Source organism: Salmo salar, chromosome 02 (assembly GCF_965601325.2).
Source record: "Salmo salar chromosome 02, fSalSal1, whole genome shotgun sequence".
In the NCBI taxonomy this organism is placed as follows: Eukaryota; Metazoa; Chordata; class Actinopteri; order Salmoniformes; family Salmonidae; genus Salmo; species Salmo salar.
In genome coordinates, this window is record NC_138292.1 from 88,834,338 (window position 1) to 88,856,289 (window position 21,952).

Sequence of the window (21,952 nt, forward strand, 5' to 3'; positions counted from 1 at the left end):
TCTGCATTCCAAACTCCCCCATCACACTTCCCTGTAACATGGTGAACTGCATCAACTAGTCTGCATTCCAAACTCCCCCATCACACTTCCCTGTAACATGGTGAACTGCATCAACTAGTCTGCATTCCAAACTCCCCCATCACACTTCCCATCACACTTCCCTGTAACATGGTGAACTGCATCAACTAGTCTGCATTCCAAACTCCCCCATCACACTTCCCTGTAACATGGTGAACTGCATCAACTGGTCTGCCTTCCAAACTCCCCCCACTATCACGCTTCCCTGTAACATGTGTGGTGGAATATTGACTCAGAAATATAACACTCTTACTAGAACTTGTGAATTCAAAGTAGACTTTAATACAAAGTAGCAAAGCCGAGCCCTTCCATGGAAAGACTTTATTACAAACGTAACAGAGCCGAGCCCCTCCATGGAAAATACTAAATTCTTTAATCACAGAGTTCTGACCTTATAGTCTTTCCCGTCTTTGCATAGCACATATAGTCACTCCTTGTATGTCCATGAACAGCTCCTATTGGCCTTTCTCCACCATTATCTTTTCATCTCAGTTCTTGCTTATTACCGGCCACATCTGACAGCTGTATAGGTAGCGGGGCCCTGGTCCTATATGTTCCATTCCTTATATAGCCATTCTGTCTTAGCTCTTCAAAGTGGACAGTCTAAATACTGCCTGCTAATATTGGAGTCATGCACTAGATGACATCATTTCTGCATCTGGCCAATGTAATTATTGGCTTGAAGTTTTTCTCAGCATAGCAACTGCACCTAGTTACATTGAATAATCTCCCACAACAGTTGGTGCTTAAAGCTAGTGAGGGAGATATGAGTCTTCAGCTTCAGTGATTTTTGCAGTTCGTTCCAGTCATTGGCAGCAGAGAACTGGATGGAATAATAAGGCGTGTTGCGATTGGCCCTGCTTGCAAATGGGGGAGATGGCAAATGTCAGGTCTCCCCAGTATGAAAATGTGATGCAAGGGGTCGGTCACGTTCAGAATACTGTTTTATATTTGACAAGTTTGCTGTACATTGCTGATTTATACATGTCTGGGTATATGGTGCCTGTTAGGGATTGAGGGGCTTTCTGGGATGTGCTTTGGTATATGATTGCTGTATATAAGTAGGTTAGCTAGCATGCTGGTCACATAAGCCCACTGCTAACACAGTTGTTTTCACGCTACAGATTTTACCATCGACAGCCATCAATATCATCAAGCCCTGCACAATTAACGTGCTGTTTCCTATTTAACAACAGATAATAAATGATGCTCAACTGGGACCACTGGCTGGTGTGATTTATTAGGAGAAAACACAACGCAAGGAGAGTACGATCAACATCTGTTATACACAGAATACAACAGGTGTAGACCTTAGAGTGAAATGCTTACTTACAAACCCCTAACCAACAATGCGGTTTAAAAAAGTATGAATAAGAATAAGAAATTAAAGGAACAAGTAATTAAAGAGCAGAAGTTAAATAACAATAGCTAGACTATATACAGGGGGTACCGGTACAGAGTCAATGTGCGGGGGCACTGGTTAGTCGAGGTAATTGAGGTAATATGTACAGTGTAAAGAAAAGTATGTGAACCCTTTGGAATTACCTGGATTTCTGCATAAATTGGTCATCAAATTTGATCTGATCTTCATGTAAGTCACAACAATAGACAAACATAGTCTGCTTAAATGAATAACACACAAATTATTGTATTTTTCTTGTCTACATTGAATACATAATTTATACATTCACAGTGTAGGTTGGAAAAAGTATGTGAACACCGAGGCTAATGACTTCTCCAAAAGCTAATTGGAGCCAGGAGTCAGCTAACCTGGAGACCAATGAGACAAGATTGGAAATGTTGGTTAGAGCTGCCATGCCCTATAAAAAACACTCACAAAATTTGAGTTTGCTATTCACAAGAAGCGATGTGAACCATGACTCAAACAAAAGAGAGCCGCAAAATACCTAAGATTGAGTTGTTGACTTGCATAAAACTGGAAAGGGTTACAAAAGTATCTCTAAAAGCCTTGATGTTCATCAGTCCACGGTAAGACAAATTGTCTATAAATGGAGAAAGTTCAGCACTGTTGCTACTCTCCCTAGGAGTGACCGTCCTGCAAAGATAACTGCAAGAGCACAGCGCAGAATGCTCAATGAGGTTAAGAAGAATCCTAGAGTGTCAGCTAAAGACTTACAGAAATCTCTGGAACATGCTAACATCACTGCTGACGAGTCTACAATACGTAAAATATTAAACAACAATGGTGTTCATGGGAGGACACCACGGAAGAAGCCACTGCTGTCCCAAAAAAACATTGCTGCACGTCTGAAGTTTGCAAAAGTGCACCTAGATGTTCCACAGCGCTACTGGCAAAATATTCTGTGGACAGATTAAAGTACAGTTGAGCTGTTGGGAAGGAACACAACACTATGTGTGGAGAAAAAAAGGCACAGCACACCAACATCAAAACCTCATCCCCACTGTAAAGTATGGTGGAGGGAGCATCATGGTTTGCGGCTGCTTTGCTGCCTCAGGGCCTGGACAGCATGATGTCATCGACGTAAAAATTAAATCCCAAGTATATCAAGACATTTTGCAGGAGAATGTTAGAGTATCTTTCTGCCAATTGAAGCTCAACAGAAGTTGGGTGATGCAACGGGACAACGACTCAAAACACAGAAGTAAATCAACAACAGAATGGATCTAGTCTATCATTGTTGGTATTGAAAAAGCCTACTGCACGTTGTGGTGGAAATTCTACCCAATAAGAAGACACTTTGACATTTCTTCAAACAATCAACCTTTATTTGATAAGAATTGCAATAAAGTAGCTGGTCAGCCCTACACTCTGAGGTGGAAGGCCGAGAGCTCGATGACACAAGGAGTTCAGAAGCCTTATACAGTCAAACTATCTTGTGCATATAGAAAACACGTGATCTTGGTATGTGTACGTGTGTGGAGAACGAGACACAGACTAACTGTGAATTGGTCGTCTCGTTCTGTAGCAACAGCTAGTTATTCTAGTTTTCCAGTGAGGTGTCAAAACAACAGGAAATCACTCTAGACACAGTTCCTCTTAAGTAGATCAACGATTCCCCGAATTGGGCCAAGCAAGCGCCTTTGGCCTGTCTGCCCAGAGGGTGTGTGGTTGCAGACCCACACAAACATACAAACTTCTCAACCATAAAGAGATCCTTCAACACATTAGAAGCCTTATAAACTTAAAGAGGTTGACATAGATTTTTCCACCACAACATTGTACAGAGATAAATCAGACCCAGACTTAACTGTGTGATGAAGTATGGAGTTGTAGTTTCTCTAGAGATAAATCAGATCCAGACTGAACTGTGTGATGTAGTAGGGAGTTGTAGTTTCTCTAGAGATAAATCAGACCTAGACTGAACTGTGTGATGTAGTAGGGAGTTGTAGTTTCTCTAGAGATAAATCAGACCCAGACTGAACTGTGTGATGTAGTAGGGAGTTGTAGTTTCTCTAGAGATAAATCAGATCCAGATTGAACTGTGTGATGTAGTAGGGAGTTGTAGTTTCCAACAGGCCAATATTCTACATAGTTTAGCGCATAAAACATAATTAACTACAATGACCATAATCCATTGCGTGCCTACTTGTCTTGTCTGTGTTTCTTTTACACCTGCTAGGTAAAAGAGACAGAAGAATGCACGATGGTCAATGCTATCTGGGATCCTTGGGACATCCCTACCCTAAACCCTAACCTTAACCCCTACCTTAACCATTTTAAATGTCAACTTCAATGGGCTAGGGACGTCCCAAGGATGTATCTCTACCTGAAAATACATGATCTAAGTGATTGATAGTTGGTATTCAGCAGTCATAAAGCCTCATTTACTTTAATGAACTACTAAAATTGTGTTTTTGTCAGACAGCATAGACAGCAGCTCCACACTTTGACTGACTGATCCATTCATCCTTCCATCCCTCCTCAGCATTCCTCTCCTCTGAAGACCCAGTGAGGGTGGAGCTCAGTCAGAGAGCTGTTGAGGGACTGGTTAGGAAGAACACTTCTACAGCCAGAGAGGTGAGAGGTCACACGTGGTTTAGATGGTAAATATTTATGTCCCCTTAGTGGTTCATCACGTCAGCAAAAGGGAATATGTTCCATCATCTATGTTTATTTACATTAGTCCAAATTGTCCACTGATATTGGTGTAATTTCTCACCCCTTTTGGCTGTATGAAAGTTAATTTCCCCTCAGACACACACATTTGTTCTTTGTTATTACCCGAGCCACTGCCTGTTCACCCTGCTATCATCCAGAAGTCGAGGTCAGTACAGGTACATCAAAGCTGGGACTGAGAGACAGAAGCTGTTTTTCAATCTCAAAGCCATCAGACTGTTAAATAGCATCACTAACACAGAGAGGCTGCTGCCTACATACAGACTTGAAATCATTGGTCACTTTAAGGAATGGAACACTAGTCACTTGAATAATGTTTACATATCTAGCATTACTCATCTCATATGTATATACTGTATTCTATCCTATTCTACTGTATCTGTCTATGTATTACTCATCTCATATGTATATACTGTATTCTATCCTATTCTACTGTATCTGTCTATGTATTACTCATCTCATATGTATATACTGTATTCTATCCTATTCTACTGTATCTGTCTATGTATTCTATCCTATTCTACTGTATCTGTCTATGTATTACTCATCTCATATGTATATACTGTATCCTATTCTACTGTATCTGTCTATGTATTACTCATCTCATATGTATATAGTCTATTCTATCCTATTCTACTGTATCTTAGTCTATGTATTACTCATCTCATATGTATATACTGTATTCTATCCTATTCTACTGTATCTGTCTATGCCGCTCTGACATTGCTCGTCCATATATTTATATATTCTTATTCCATTACTTACATTTGTGTGTATTTGGTATTTGTTGTGAAATTGTTAGATATTACTGCACTGTTGGAGCTCGGAACACAAGCATTTAGTTAGATATTATTGCACTGTTGGAGCTAGGAACACCAGCATTTCGCTACCCCCGCTAAACACATGTATGTGACAAATAACATTGGATTTATTATGAAGGTCACTTGTGTAAAATGTACTTTTCCCCACTCATCTTTTGATATTGCTTATGCATATTCAGTAGCCTGACTATGTCAAAGGCCCATCCTGGTAGATCTGAACCTAATGCAGCTTGGAGTGATCGGATGACAGAAGTCACATTAAGGTGCCAGGTGTAACTGAGGCCATAGATGCTCCATATCCATTACTTTGAGTGTTTTATATAATATGACTAAATGTGTTTCTTTCTGTGTTGCAGGGACAGTCAAGAAATGGAACGGCAAAGCCACAGAACATGACATAAGCATAGCTGTGGGAGACCACCTCAAGCCCCTGGTAGAGCTGCGGGTGGTGTTTACCACTCCACCACGCCTTCAGCAGGCTGGAAAAGAGTGTCGATTGGTCAGTTATTGGGTTAATTTGTTGAAATCAAATCAAGCTTCATTTATACAGCACATTTCAGACATGGATGCAACACAATGGCTTCACAGGAAAAAACAGAAATATCTAGTACACAACAAACAGAAGACTAACAACTGAAAGACTAATGAACATTCTAAGGAAATGTCATTGATTAAAATATTAATTGGATGCAATATCCAACCCAAAATATAAGCTTGTTTTTTAGGAGGGTCTCTGAAAGACACTATGGGGGTGTCCACTGAAAGTTGACTAGTAACAACAACTGGGACCTAAAAGACACCCGCCATGAGACCCACTAAATCTGCTCAAGAAGAGGAAAACAAAAGAAAAACCCACACCAAACTTAAAGACAGGAAGCAAACCAAAAAGGTGGAGCAACTAAAGGTGTTGACTCTCCACATCTATCAAGACAACTGGAGCACTGGGCCAGACACTCTTAAATAGAACCTGGACCAGCTCAGGTGAAACACCTTCCCACTAACGAGATGGACAAGCCAGCACAGGTGTAACACATACTGACTAACGAGGTGACACCAATCAGTGCGTCCTACGTGCTAACGAGCTAACGTCCAACCTCAAAACATAAATGAAAAAAACAAAGAATGTAACACCTTCCTTAATAGAATGCTTACCACCAACAGAAAACACCTTCAAATTCACATTATAATCAACTACGATGCTTCACCTTCACCAATATAAACATGGTGTCTACTGGCTGTCAACAATTAAAAACAAAAAAATTTACCAAAATTCACTAGCTTCTAGAACTCTCATCCCCTTGGAAGGAGCCCAAACAAACCTCATCTCCAATACGGAAAAACATACAGTCAAAATAAATTGTGATCTTAACAAAGCACTGGCTAAACGCAAAACTTTTTAACTGCCCACCCTTGAGACAATCAGCAACTAAGTTGTTCTTACCACAGACATGTCTGATTTCAAGAGTAAACTCCTGCAATATCCGTAGAAACTTTCCACCTCACTACAGAGCTTCTCTCTCTTTTCAGGGTTCACTAGATAGGCATGTTGATGGATCGGGCCCCAGTCCCCAATGTCATGCTCTAGTACATTTGGTTTGGCACATCTGAGAATGAACCCTGATATTATAAAAGCAGGGCAACAATGTCAATATAATTGTACCCAAAAATTATCAGTTGGTTGCATAAATAATTATCATTACTAAATGTTACATGAATTGTAAATAGAAAATATTTGATTGCATAGTCTTATTTTCAACGTCTTTTCAATGACATTTTGCTAGGTGGGATAGCCCCAGTGTCAAAACACAGTTTTAATGTGTCTAAATCAATAACCAATATGCAGAAATAGTTTGGGATAAATTGAAAACCTAAACATAACATGTGCTATTGACACACAAACATCTGCCAAAATAATCATATTTTTTTAAACAAGCACCTTATAAACTGCACAAACACCAGAAACGCTGTTGTTTTGACAAGTAGCAATAAATCACTGATATCAATTAGGGGGGAAATCAGGTTGTAACACAACTAAACAAAACACATGGAAATTGGAGATATCTTTTAACGATAAGCTTAAGATTAAGATTTAGCGATAAGTTTAACAAGTTTTTTGTTTGTCACTTTTTGTAAAAAAATAGTACTCTTTCAATTCAGAGCCTGGATTTTCCCCGAGACTAAAATCAATTGAACAGGGGGCAAACGTTTAGGGTTCTACATTCTGACATTCATTCAAATACTCCTACTACAATGTAAAAACATTCTACATTGAGACATTATTTCATTGAAATCATAAAACAACTCCTTCATGTATTTTCTGATGTTTAATCAGAGATCTTTTATCAGAGTATCTCTTCCCACATTGATTACAGCTAAGAGATTTCTCTCCTGTGTGTGTTCTCTGGTGTGCATTCAGACAGCTAGATGTAGTAAAACGCTTCCCACATTGATCACAGCTATAACGTTTCTCTCCTGTGTGTATCCGCTGGTGTACTATCAGGCTGTTCAGCTGATTAAAACTCTTCCCACATTGACTACACCTATATGGTTTCTCTCCTGTATGTGTTCTCTGGTGTATAGTTACATAGCTAGATGTAGAAAAACTCTTTCCACATTGATCACAGCTATAAGGTTTCTCTCCTGTGTGTGTCCGCTGGTGTACTATCAGGCTTTTGATGTGAGTAAAACACTTCCCACATTGACTACAGCTATATGGTTTCTCTCCTGTGTGTGTTCTCTGGTGTATAATTTGATAGCTAGATGTAGAAAAACTCTTCTCACAGTAATCACAGCCAAAAGGTTTCTCTCCAGTATGTATTCTATGGTGTGATTTCAGGGTTTGTAGCCGAATAAAACTCTTCCCACATTGACTACAGCTATATGGTTTCTCTCCTGTGTGTATTCTCTGGTGTATAGTTAGATAGCTAGATGTAGAAAAACTCTTCCCACAGTGATCACAGCTATAAGGTTTCTCTCCTGTGTGAATTCTTTGATGTATTTTAAGGTCTGATGAAGAGTTGAATCTTTTCCCACAGTCAGAGCAGCAGTGAGATTTCTTCCCTATAAATCTCTGCTGGTGTTTCTTGAGGAGTTCTGATCTGGAGAGACTCTCTGCCTCATCAGCATCATGATGTTGTTGAGGCTCCCCAGAGGATCCACGATAGTCACGTCTCTCTCCTGTGTGAACATCAAAGTCAGACAGATGGTTAAAAGGCCCACAACAGCAGAAATCCACTGTTTATTTGAGGTACAAGGTGATGCCCAGAGCATACCCATGAAGTTGTACAACAATTGACGTTTGTTAAATGCTTTGACAAGACTGTCAAGATAGCAACAATAGTTATATTTAGTCTTGTTTTCACATTAGTAGAAATCCTAAGTAGTGTGCCAGACAACTATTGGTCTCCAATAATGGCCCCTTTCTGTGTTTGCTTAAATTGCGGCATGAGGGCGATGCATACTCAATTTGATTGCAGAAACTCCTCCCTGCTAATGAGGAAACCACTTGTTATGGATGTAGTATATCTGCCTGGTACAAAAATGGTGAGTGAAGATTTTAGGTTTCACAATGTATTCTGAATATTACAGCGCACTATCAGGAGTGCTACTCAAGGAAACTCACATTAAGTTCTGTGTCTATTCGCTAATTCACCACCGTGGGGGAAAACTCAGGGGAGTTCTCATAGGCTGACAGCAAAAATAGCCTCCATTTCCAGGTTGCTTATGAGTGCATTTCACATTACTTTTAGATTATAATTGTGAGGCTCGCTTGAATGTCCTGCTTAATATGTTTGTGTTATTGTCACATATCAACTACTTTATACTTCTTGGTGACGGGGCAGTATTCGGAAATTCAGATGAATAATGTGCCCAACTTAAACTGCCTGCTACTTGGGCCCAGAAGGTTGGATATGCATATTATTAGTAGATTTGGATAGAAAACACTCTGAAGTTTCTAAAACTGTTTGAATGATGTCTGTGAGTATAACAGAACTCATATGGCAGGCAAAAATCTGAGAAAAAATCCAACCAGGCAATGGGTTGTAGTTTTTCAACTGATTGCCTTTCCAAACTACAGTGTCTGTGGGGTCATTTTGCACTTCCTAAGGCTTCCACTAGATGTCAACAGTCTTTAGAACCTTGTTTCATGCTTCTACTGTTACTGGGCAGAGAATAAGAGCTGTCTCAAGCCTGGGACCAACGAGTTGTTTACTGCGCGCTCACACAGGCTCCTTCACACACGCTCCTTCTTTTTCCTCTGTAATGAATACGCTATTGTCCGGTTGGAATATTATCGAAGATTTATGTTAAAAAGACCCTAAGAATTGATTGTAAACATCGTTTGACATGTTTCTACGAACGGTAATGGAACTATTTGACTTTTCGTGTCAGGTTTTGCGCTCATGCATTATGCCTTTGGATTAGTGATCTGAATGCGCAAACAAAACGGAGGAATTTGGACATAAATATGTTTATCGAACATTTATTGTGGAAGTGGGAGTCCTGGGAGTGCATTCCGACGAAGATCAGCAAAGGTAAGTGAAGATTTATAATACTATTTCTGAGTTTAGTTGACTCCAGAACTTGGCGGGTAACTGTATAGCTTGCTTTGATGGCTGAGCTCTGTATTCAGAATATTGAACAATGTGCTTTCACCGTAAAGCTATTTTGAAATCTGACACAGCGGATGCATTAAGGAGAAGTGTATCTATAATGCTTTCAATAACTTCAGCGGAAGTTTTGGAGGCAATACATTTTCTGAACATCACACGCCAATGTAAAATGGGGTTTATGGATATAAATAATAACTTTATCGAACAAATCATACATGTATTGTGTAACATTGAGTCCCACATGTCCCAGAGAGGTTAAACACTTCAACCAGTAAAATGCTCTTTGGCTAGCTTTGCCATCAGCCTGACAATAAGGGTTTGTACACTAAGTGTTTAACAAATTGGCCCATAACTTCACCTAACAATAACATAGACCTACTGTAGGACCCATAACTTAACAACAACATAGTAGAGGTCGAGCGATTATGATTTTTCAACGCCGATACCGATTATTGGAGGACCAAAAAAAGCCGGTACCGATTAATAGGCCTTTTTTTCTTATTATTATTATTATTTATTTATTTGTAATAATGACAATTACAACAATACTGAATGAACACCTATTTTAACTTAATATAATACAGCAATAAAATCTATTTAGCCTCAAATAAATAATGAAACATGTTCAATTTGGTTTAACCTCTATGGGCTAGGTGGGACGCTTGCTAACAGCCACTGGCAGCCTGTGGCGCGATTTTCAAAACCTTAAAAATCCTATTACTTCAATTTCTCAAACATATGACTATTTTACAGCTATTTAAAGACAAGACTCTCGTTAATCTAACCACACTGTCCGATTTCAAAAAGGCTTTACAACGAAAGCAAAACATTAGATTATGTCAGCAGAGAACCAAGCCAGAAATAATCAGACACCCATTTTTCAAGCCAGCATATAATGTCACCAAAACCCAGAAGACAGCTAAATGCAGCACTCACCTTTGATGATCTTCATCAGATGACAACCCTAGGACATTATGTTATACAATACATGCATGTTTTGTTCAATCAAGTTCATATTTATATCAAAAACCAGCTTTTTACATTAGCATGTGACGTTCAGAACTAGCATACCCCCCGCAAACTTCCGGGGAATTCGCTAACATTTTACTAAATTACTCACGATAAACGTTCACAAAAAGCATAACAATTATTTTAATAATTATAGATACAGACCTCCTCTATGCACTCGATATGTCCGATTTTAAAATAGCTTTTTGGTGAAAGCACATTTTGCAATATTCTAAGTACATAGCCCAGGCATCACGGGCTCGCTATTTAGACACCCGGCAAGTTTAGCACTCACCATAATCATATTTACTATTATAAAAGTTTGATTACCTTTTGTTGTCTTCGTCAGAATGCACACCCAGGACTGCTACTTCAATAACAAATGTTGGTTTGGTCCAAAATAATCCATCGTTATATCCGAATAGCGGCGTTTTGTTCGTGCGTTCCAGACACTATCCGAAATAGTAAAGAAGTGTCGCGCGCATGGCGCAATTCGTGACAATAAAATTATAAATATTCCATTACCGTACTTCGAAGCATGTCAACCGCTGTTTAAAATCAATTTTTACGACATTTTTCTCGTAGAAAAGCGATAATATTCCGACAGGGAATCTCCTTTTCGGCAAACAGAGGAAAAAATCCCAAAGGCGGGGGCGGTCGGGTCATGCGCATAAGCCCAGTGTCCCTTGATCGGCCACTTGAGAAAGGCGATAATGTGTTTCAGCCTGGGGCTGGAATGACGACATTCTGTTTTTTCTCGGGCTCTGAGCGCCTATGGACGACGTGGGAAGTGTCACGTTAGAGCAGAGATCCTTAGTAAATGATAGAGATGGAAAAGAAGTTCAAGAAATGGTCAGACAGGCCACTTCCTGTAAAGGAATCTCTCAGTTTTTTACCTGCCATTTGAGTTCTGTTACACTCACAGACACCATTCAAACAGTTTTAGAAAATTTAGGGTGTTTTCTATCCATATGTAATAAGTATATGCATATTCTAGTTACTGGGTAGGAGTGGTAACCAGATTAAATCGGGTATGTTTTTTATCCAGCCGTGTCAATACTGCCCCCTAGCCCTAACAGGTTAAATAATGCAAAAACAAAGTGTTGGAGAAGAAAGTAAAAGTCCAATATGTGCCATGTAAAAAAGCTAACGTTTAAGTTCCTTGCTCAGAACATATGAAAGCTGGTGGTTCCTTTTAACGTGAGTCTTCAATATTCCCAGGTAAGATGTTTTAGGTTGTAGATATAGGAATTATAAGACTATTTCTCTCTATACGATTTGTATTTCACATACCTTTGACTATTGGATGTTCTTATAGGCACTTTAGTATTGCCAGTGTAACAGTATAGCTTCCGTCCCTCTCCTCGCTCCTACCTGGGCTTGAACCAGGAACACATCGACAACAGCCACCCTCGAAGCAGCGTTACCCACGTAGAGGAAGGGGAAACAACCACTCCAAGTCTCAGAGCGAGTGACGTTTGAAACGCTATTAGCGCACACCCGGCTAACTAGCTAGCCATTTCACATTGGTTACACCAGCCTAATCTCGGGAGTTGACAGGCTTGAAGTCATAAACAGCACAATGCTTGAAGCATTGCGAAGAGCTGCTGGCAAAACGCACGAAAGTGCTATTTTGAATGAATGCTTACGAGCCTGCTGCTGCCTACCACCGCTCAGTCAGACTGCCCTATCAAATCATAGACTTAATTATAACATAATAACACACAGAAATACAAGCCTTAGGTCATTAACCTGTTAGGGCTAGGGGGCAGTATTGACACGGCTGGATAAAAAACGTACCCGATTTAATCTGGTAACTACTCCTGCCCAGTAACTAGAATATGCATATAATTATTGGCTTTGGATAGAAAACACCCTAAAGTTTCTAAAACTGTTTGAATGGTGTCTGTGAGTATAACAGAACTCCTATGGCAGGCCAAAACCTGAGAAGATTTCAAGCAGGAAGTGGCCTGTCTGAGAAGTAGTGTTTCATCTTGGCTCTTTTTATTGAAGACTCAGGATCTGTGCAATAACGTGACACTTCCTACGTCTTCCATAGGGTCTCAGAGCCTGGGAAAAAGTTGAACGATATCGAGGCAGGCTCTGGCTTAAACACTTTATCACTTTTGGCAAGTGGCCACTCAGAGTACTATGGGCTTAGGCGTGTGCCCGCTTCGACCGAATGCTTTCTTTTCCTTTGTCTGTTTATCTAAACGCAGATTCCCGGTCGGAATATTATCACTTTTTTATGAGAAAAATGGCATAAAAATTGATTTTAAACAGCGGTTGACATGCTTCGAAGTACGGTAATGGAATATTTAGAATTCTTTTGTCACGAATTGCGCCATGCTCGTCACCCTTAGTTACCCTTTAGGATAGTGTCTAGAACGCACGAACAAAACGTCGCTGTTTGGATATAACGATGGATTATTTTGGACCAAACCAACATTTGTTATTGAAGTAGAAGTCCTGGGAGTGCATTCTGACGAAGACAACAAAGGTAATAACATTTTTCTTACAGTAAATCTGACTTTGATGAGTGCTAAACCTGCTGGGTGTCTAAATAGCTAGCCCTGTGATGCCGGGCTATGTACTTAGAATATTGCAAAATGTGCTTTCACCAAAAAGCTATTTTAAAATCGGACATATCGAGTGCATAGAGGAGGTCTGTATCTATAATTATTAAAATAATTGTTATGCTTTTTGTGAACGTTTATCGTGAGTAATTTAGTAAAATGTTAGCGAATTCCCCGGAAGTTTGCGGGGGGTATGCTAGTTCTGAACGTCACATGCTAATGTAAAAAGCTGGTTTTTGATATAAATATGAACTTGATTGAACAAAACATGCATGTATTGTATAACATAATGTCCTAGGGTTGTCATCTGATGAAGATCATAAAAGGTTAGTGCTGCATTTAGCTGTCTTCTGGGTTTTTGTGACATTATATGCTAGCTTGAAAAATGGGTGTCTGATTATTTCTGGCTTGGTACTCTGCTGACATAATCTAATGTTTTGCTTTCGTTGTAAAGCCTTTTTGAAATCGGACAGTGTGGTTAGATAAAGGAGAGTCTTATCTTTAAAATGCTGTGAAATAGTCATATGTTTGAAAAATTGAAGTTTTTGTATTTTAGAGGAGTTTGTATTTCGCGCCACGCCCATCATTGGATATTGGAGCAGGTGTTCCGCTAGCGGAACGTCTAGATGTAAGAGGTTAAATCATCCCCCGTTGGCTGTCTTTGTTAGGAAGAAATAGTCTTCACAGTTCGCAACGAGCCAGGCGGCCCAAACTGCTGCATATACCCTGACTCTGTTTGCAAGAGAAGTGACACACTTTCCCTAGTTAAAATAAATTAATGTTAGCAGGCAATATTAACTAAATATGCAGGTTTAAAAATATATACTTGTGTATTGATTTTAAGAAAGGCATTGATGTTTATGGTTGGAGCAACGTGTACCTAAGCGATTATATGCAACGCAGGACAGGCTAGATAAACTAGTAATATCATCAACCATGTGTAGTTAACTAGTGATTATGATTGATTGATTGTTTTTTATAAGATAAGTTTAATGCTAGCTAGCAACTTACCTTAGCTTCTTACTGCATTCGTGTAACCTCGTGGAGTGCAATGTAAAGCAGGTGGTTAGAGCGTTGGACTAGTTAACTGTAAGGTTGCAAGATTGAATCCCTGAGCTGACAAGGTAAAACTCTGTCGTTCTGCCCCTGAACAAGGCAGTTAACCCACCGTTCCTAGGCCGTCATTGAAAATAAGAATGTGTTCTTAACTGACTTGCCTAGTTAAATAAAGGTCAAAAAAAAAATTCTGCCAAATCGGCGTCCAAAAATACCGATTTCCGATTGTTATGAAAACTTGAAATCGGCCCTAATTAAATCGGCCATTCCGATTAATCGGTCGACCTCTACAACATAGACCTACTGTAGGACCCATAACTTCACCTAACAACAACACAGACCTACTGTAGGACCCATAACTTCACCTAACAACAACATAGACCTAGGACTATAAATCATTTCAGGTGAAACATGGAAACTAAAATGTCTTTGTCATGACATTTTATAACCAGATAATTTTGTGAATAATCCCATTAGGCTACTCTGTAATGTGTTGTCATTCTAAATGTCCTGAATAAAGGAAAATAGCTCTGTGTGTTGTACAATAGCCTATCCATCAAGGAACAGTTCTCTACACACTACTATAAATCAAGCAGACAATAACATTATAAACACCAATTTGTTAGGGATGTTGGATACAACGTGGAGCACGGCATAACTGTCTTTACCAGAGTAATGAATGAAGAAGCACTTTGGTTGTTGTTGCATGTCGTGATGTTTGTCATGTGACTGTCATTCAGAAAATGATTTCCTGGATCAGCTGATGATAGTTGAACATGTGACTGTAACTAAACAGCTACAGTATTAAGAATTATGTGTAATTATTGAAGAACCACATTAATGACAGAATCCATTTGGGTGTTGTCAATAAAGTTAAGGTGACTCTCAGTTAAAACCATTGGATTTAGAAAACTCTGAAATTATTTAAGATTTCTGTGTCCATGAAAACTGTTTTCCCAGCGTAATATAAGGAGGCACTAAATGTTACGTAGTTAGAGAGCATTTCAGAGATCTGAATAGAAAAAATTGTCTCGTTAAAACAAGAGCCTGCCTGGATCTTTAATTTAAAGACCTTTGCTCCCGTCGGTCTCAACGTAGCCATTATTGAAATATTGCTATTCATTGTAAATGTTTCTAGGTCTATGGAGCCAAATTGTATCTATGACCGTATGCTATCCATTTATGTTTTATATGTTCTATTTATATCTGTAAATTGACCAATGATATCAGGCCACACTTGGCCATGATTACAGACATTCAACAAGCACTTACACAAATGACTGATGAGAAATTGATGATAAAAAGATTGTGGGGCTGTTTTGTTAGACTTCAGTGTGGCTTTTGACATTATCGATCATAGTCTGCTGCTGGAAAAACGTATGTGTTACGGCTTTACACCTCCTGCTATATTGTGGATAAAGAGTTACTTGTCTAACAGAACACAGAGGGTATTCTTTAATGGAAGCCTCTCAAACATAATCCAGGTAGAAGCAGGAATTCCCCAGGGTAGCTGTTTAGGCCCCTTGCTCTTTGAGTAAAGCCAGTGTGTCTATGTATGTGGATGACTCAACACTATACACGTCAGCTACCACAGCAACTGAAATGACAGCAACACTTAACAAAGAGCTTCAGCTAGTTCCAGAATGGGTGGCAAGGAATAAGTTAGTCCTAAATATTACAAAAACTAAAAGCATTGTACAAATCATTCACTAAACGGTAAACCTCAACTCAATGTTGTAATGAATAATGTGTAAATTGAGCAAGTTGAGGTGACTAAACTCTTTGGTGTAACCCTGGATTGTAAACTGTCAAGGGGAGAAGTCAATAATAAAGTGCTGCTCTGCCTTAACAGCACTATCAACGAGGCAGGTCATTGATGTTCATCAGTCCACGGTAAGACACATTGTCTATACATGGAGAAAGTTCAGCACTGTTGCTACTCTCCCTAGGAGTGGCCATACTGCAAAGATGACTGCAAGAGCACAGTGCAGAATGCTCAATGAGGTTAAGAAGAATCCTAGAGTGGCAGCTAAAGACTTACAGTAATCTCTAGAACATGTTAACATCTCTGTTGACGAGTCTACGATATGTAAAACACTAAACAAGAATGGTGTTCATAGCAGGAGACTACGGAAGAAGCCACTGTTGTCCAAAAAAAAGAAAAAAACTGCTGCACGTCTGAAGTTTGCAAAAGTGCGCCTGGATTTTCCACAGTACTACTGGCAAAATATTATGTGGACAGATGAAACTACAGTTCAGTTGTTTGCAAGGAACACACACCACTATGTGTGGAGAAAAAAATACATTAAAAACTTATCCCAACTGTAAAGTATGGTGGAGGGAGAATCATGGTTTGGGGCTGCTTTGCTGCCTCAGGACCTGGACAGCTTGCTATCATCGATGGAAAAACTAATTCCCAAGTTTATCAAGATATTTTGCAGGAGAATGTAAGGCTCTCTGTCTGCCAATTGAAGCTCAGCAGTAGTTGAGTGATGCAATAAGACAACGACCCAAAACACAGAAGTAAATCAACAACAGAATGGCTTCAACAGAAGTGGCCCAGTCATAGTCCTGACCTCAACCCGACTGAGATGCAGTGGGATGACCTCAAGAGAGCGGTTCACACCAGACATCCCAAGAATATTGCTGAACTGAAACAGTTTTGTAAAGAGGAATGGTCCAAAATTCTTCCTGACCGTTGTGCAGGTCTGATCCGCAACTTCAAAAAACATTTGGTTGAGATTATTGCTGCCAAAGGAGGGTCAACCAGTTATTAAATCCAAGGGTTCACATACTTTTCCCACCCTGCACTGTGAATGTTTACACGGTGTGTTTAATTAAGACATGAAAACGTATAATTGTTTGTGTGTTATTAGTTTAAACAGACTCTGTTTGTCTATTGTTGTGACTTAGATGAAGATCAGATCAAATTTTATGACCAATTTATGCAGAAATCCAGGTAATTCCAAAGGGTTCACATACTTTTTCTTGCCACTGTATGTATATTTGTAAACAACAGCTGGTGCACAAAATCTAAGGAAGTTTCAAGGTTTTGCTCGCCTGAGGTAGAGAGCCACATGATAAGCTGTAGACCACACTATTTACCAAGAGAGTTTTCATCTGTATTTTTCGTAGCTGTCTATTTACCACCACAAACCGATGCTGGTACTAAGACCACACTCAAAGAGCTGTATAAGGTCATAAGCAAACAGGAAAACGCTCATCTACAGGCGGCGCTCCTAGTGGTCGGGGACTTTAATGCCGGGAAACTCAAATCCGTTTTTTTCTTCATTTCTACCAGCATGTCACAAAGCTCTAGACCACCATTACTCCACACACAGAGACACATACAAAGCTCTCCCTCACCCTCCAATTGGCAAATTTGACTATAATTCTATCCTCCTAATTCCTGCTTACAAGCGAAAACTAAAGCAGGAAGCACCAGTGACTAGATCAATAAAAAACTGGTCAAGCTACAAGACTGTTTTGCAGCACAGACTGGAAAATGTTCTGGGATTCTTCCGATGGCATTGAGGAGTACACCACATCAGTCACTGGCTTCATCAATAAGTGCATCGATAACGTTGTCCCCACACCCCAACCAGAAGCCATGGATTACAGGCAACATCTGCACTGAGCTAAAGGTTAGAGCTTCCGCTTTCAAGGAGTGGGACTCTAACCCAGGAAGCTTATAAGAAATCCCGCTATGCCCTCCGACAAACCATCAAACAGAAAAAGCGTAAATACAGGACTAAGATCGAATCGTATTACACCGGCTCTGACGCTCGTCAGATGTGGCAGGGCTTGCATAACCATTAGACTACAAAGGGAAGCACAGCTGACAGCTGCCCAGTGACACGAGCCTACCAGACGAGCTAAACTACTATGCTCGCTTCGAGGCAAATAACACTAAAACATGCATGAGAGCACCAGCTGTTCCGGAAGACTGTGTGATCACACTCTCCGCAGCAGATGTGAGTAAGACTTTTAAACAGGTTAACATTCACAAGGCCGCAGGGCCAGACGGATTACCAGGATGTGTACTGCAAGCATGCGCTGACCAACTGGCAAGTGTCTTCACTGACATTTTCAACCTCTCCCTGTCCGAGTCTGTAATACCAACATATTTTAAGCAGACCACCATAATCCTTGTGCCCAAGAACACTAAGGTAACCTGCCTAGACGACTACCGACCCATAGCAGTCACGTCTGTAGCCATGAAGTGCTTTGAAAGGCTGACTTGGCTCACATAAACACCATCATCCCAGAAACCCTAGACCCACTCCATTATGCATACCGCCCTAACAGATCCACAGATGATGCAATCTCTATTGCACTCCACACAGCCCTTTCCCATCTGGACAAAAGGAACACAGCTCAGCGTTCAACACCATAGTGCCCTCAAAGCTCATCAAAAAGTTAAGGACCCTGGAACTAAACACCTCTCTCTGCAACAGGATCCTGGACTTCTTGACGGGCTGCCCCCAGGTGGTAAGGGTAGGTAACAACATATCCGCCACGCTGATCCTCAACACAGGGGCCCCTCAGGGGTGCGTGCTCAGTCCCCTGCTGTACTCCCTGTTCACTCATGACTGCACGGCCAGGCACGACTCCAACACCATCATTAAGTTTGCCGATGACACAACAGTGGTAGGCCTGACCACCGACAAGACAGCCTATAGGGAGGAGGTCAGAGACCTGGCCGTGTATTTTAGTGCCTGGCAACGCAGACGCTAGTTGGCACGCAAGCAGTGTGGGTGCAATGATTGAATAACATGTATGTGCTTTCTCCTATAGAGCTCCATTTTTATGGAATGGTCTGCCTACCAATGTGAGAGACGCAGACTCAGTCTCAACCTTTAAGTCTTTACTGAAGACTTATCTCTTCAGTAGGTCCTATGATTAAGTATAGTCTGGCCCAGGAGTGTGAAGGTGAACGGAAAGGCTGGAGCAACGAACCGCCCTTGCTGTCTCTGCCTTGCCGGTTCCCCTCTTTCCACTGGGATTCTCTGCCTCTAACCCTTTTACAGGGGCTGAGTCACTGGCTTACTGGTGTTCTTCCATGCCGTCCATGGGAGGGGTGCGTCACTTGAGTGGGTTGAGTCACTGACGTGGTCTTCCTGTCTGGGTTGGCGCCCCCCCTTGGGTTGTGCCATGGCGGAGATCGTTGTGGGCTATACTCGGCCTTGTCTTAGGACGGTAAGTTGGTGGTTGGAGACATCCCTCTAGTGGTGTGGGGGCTGTGCTTTGGCAAAGTGGGTGGGGTTATATCCTGCCTGTTTGGCCCTGTCCGGTGGTATCATCGGATGGGGCCACAGTGTCTTCTGATCCCTCCTGTCTCAGCCTCCAGTATTTATGCTGCAGTAGTTTATGTGTCGGGGGGCTAGGGTCAGTCTGTTACATCTGGAGTATTTCTCTTGTCTTATCCGGTGTCCTGTGTGAATTTAAATATGCTCTCTCTAATTCTCTCTTTCTGTCTTTCTCTCGGAGGACCTGAGCCCTAGGACCATGCCTCAGGACTACCTGGTATGATGACTCCTTGCTGTCCCCAGTCCACCTGGCCGTGCTGCTGCTCCAGTTTCAACTGTTCTGCCTGCGGCTATGGAACCCTGACCTGTTCACCGGACGTGCTTGTTGCACCCTTGACAACTACTATGATTATTATTATTTGACCATGCTGGTCATTTATGAACATTTTAACATCTTGACCATGTTCTGTTATAATATCCACCCTGCACAGCCAGAAGAGGACTGGACACCCCTCATAGCCTGGTTCCTCTCTAGGTTTCTTCCTAGGTTTTTGGCCTTTCTAGGGAGTTTTTCCTATGGAGTTTTTCCTAGCCACCGTGCTTCTTTCACATGCATTGCTTGCTGTTTGGGGTTTTAGGCTGGGTTTCTGTACAGCACTTTGAGATATCAGCTGATGTACGAAGGGCTATATAAATAAATTTGATTTGATTTGATTTAAATTGATTTTGCAACGTTCGCACACGCGACACATCCGGTTTGGGCAGCGTGTAAATGGACGAGGGTGTGTCTTTTAAGTGTTTGGACCATGTAGCCGGCTAACCTCAGAGAATAAGACATGGTAGGAACCAAAGTGTTGGTCAGTGTTTCCAGGTGACCCTAATTAGATTTTACATTACATGTTTTCTTACTTCATGTAGCCAGCTAGCTAGCCAACATATTCATACTTCTCTTATTCCTGTCTGATAAGATACCGCTGCACAAACATTCTTATCTAGCCCTACACCAGCACTGGTACCAGGCAGTATTAGTTAGTGATTAGCATTAGCGAATAACACATTTTAGCAACACCTTGCTAAGAAAAGACAAACTAGCAGAGAGTAGTTTACAGACAGTAAGATAGACAAACTAATAGTGTATAGAACGCTTGTGGAGACCAACATTGTAACATCCATCTGACCAAGCAGAGTGAACAGCAAGAAAGGGCTCATGACTCTGAGTAACTGCTCTCTCCTTGAGTGACAGGGGGCAGGGCTTGGTGTGGTTAGTGACATGCAGGACTAAACTATAAAAACGGACATGAAACAAATCACATTTAACAAACCAAACATTGAAATACCCTTATAGAAGGTAAAGTAAAAACCCAAACCGGTCCGTGCATCAATACTGGTATATAGTAAAATACGATATACCCCCCCAGCCCCAAAGCTAGGTTGAGTGTGGGCAGACATCGTACACATCACACTCAGGCAGACAAGACGTTTGATCCGCCCAAAGACCCAATCCATCTCCCTGTCCCGCAACTCAGACTTAGCCGAGGTACGGGCACCAAGTAGAGGAAGTCACTATCAGAAACACTAAGCCTCCTAAAGAAAACAACATGATTGTCATGAGAACCTGAGGGTGGACTAGCAGGGAAACAGTGCCAGACGTCCCCTAGTCTTGTACATGAACTGATTCGAGCGAGGGCAGCCTAATCATGCACCTAGCCGAGTCATACAAGACAACAAATGTGAGTATCTCTTTATTCACTTGGGCATGGTTGCTTACCCGAATCTGGCTTAACCTTCATTGTCTAGGTCACATTTTTAGCCATCTTACTCATTGCAATAGCCAGGACAAGCTATCCGAAGAATAACTCATTGTTTGTGATTAGGAAACTATGAGAACCACACAAAGTCCAGGGGGTGAGCACGCTCTACCACTAACATGCTGACCACAGTGCTCGTGTCACGTGCACGAGCATTGCAAAATAAATGTGCACATACATGTTAATCAATCATTGCACCCACACTGCTTGCGCGCGCCAACGAGCTTCTGCGTAGCCAGGCGCTAAAATAGAACTTGCTTCTATTTGTGACTCTCGACGGACTGCAAGTCCAGCCTCTCCCATTTTTAGGAGCATATACCCACATGGGTGACTGAAAGATGAACTGAGGTCCACACTACAGTCCAGTTGGTGGTGGTAATGCACCTTAAAGTTGGTTGCCAACCGCCATATGAAGTCCAAAGAAGAAAAAGAAGCCTGATGGAAGGAGGAGAGATGATGAGAAACTAATTTGGTTCGACCACAAGGCACTACTGCCATCTAGGACGGTATGAGGCGTTGCTACTGGTTACCTATTTGGATGTGATATGCAAGTATTATGTGAAATTATTTTGATGTGAGAGAAATTGAAATGATTTTGATGTGACATGAAAGTACAGCGATTTATGTTTCTAGAAACGTATCGC

The 21,952-nt window shown here is 41.0% G+C and overlaps 2 protein-coding genes across 3 annotated transcripts in view; one reads left to right on the top strand and one right to left on the bottom strand.

Moving 5' to 3' along the window:
* LOC106600476 (uncharacterized) overlaps nucleotides 1-7,537 on the top strand; it is a 30,136-nt gene extending 22,599 nt beyond the window's left edge. The window contains exons 2-3 of one of the 2 annotated variants that reach the window (XM_082969063.1): nucleotides 3,987-4,078; nucleotides 5,355-7,537. In XM_082969063.1, coding sequence (XP_082825189.1) covers nucleotides 3,987-4,078; nucleotides 5,355-5,399 — 137 coding nt within the window. In that variant the 3' untranslated portion in view covers nucleotides 5,400-7,537. The remainder of the gene's footprint in view (nucleotides 1-3,986; nucleotides 4,079-5,354) is intronic. The other variant, XM_082969053.1, reaches the window with a different exon arrangement.
* LOC145864245 (uncharacterized) lies at nucleotides 5,515-21,290 on the bottom strand. Its single transcript, XM_082969616.1, has 2 exons — nucleotides 21,269-21,290; nucleotides 5,515-8,232 (listed from the first exon to the last, which is right to left on the bottom strand). Exons 1-2 carry the CDS (start codon nucleotides 21,288-21,290, stop codon nucleotides 7,289-7,291), a joined length of 966 nt encoding a protein of 321 aa, XP_082825742.1. The 3' UTR covers nucleotides 5,515-7,288.
* Between the last annotated feature and the right edge of the window lie 662 nt (nucleotides 21,291-21,952).

Bases quoted from the DNA above. Each gene is read 5' to 3' on its own strand.
- LOC145864245 (XM_082969616.1), bottom strand. From the start codon at position 21,290: ATGAAGGTTAAGCCAGATTCGG. The intron at 8,233-21,268 runs GTAAGCAACCAT...TCAAATAAACAG, and splicing joins GAAGGTTAAGCCAGATTCGG to TGGATTTCTGCTGTTGTGGG.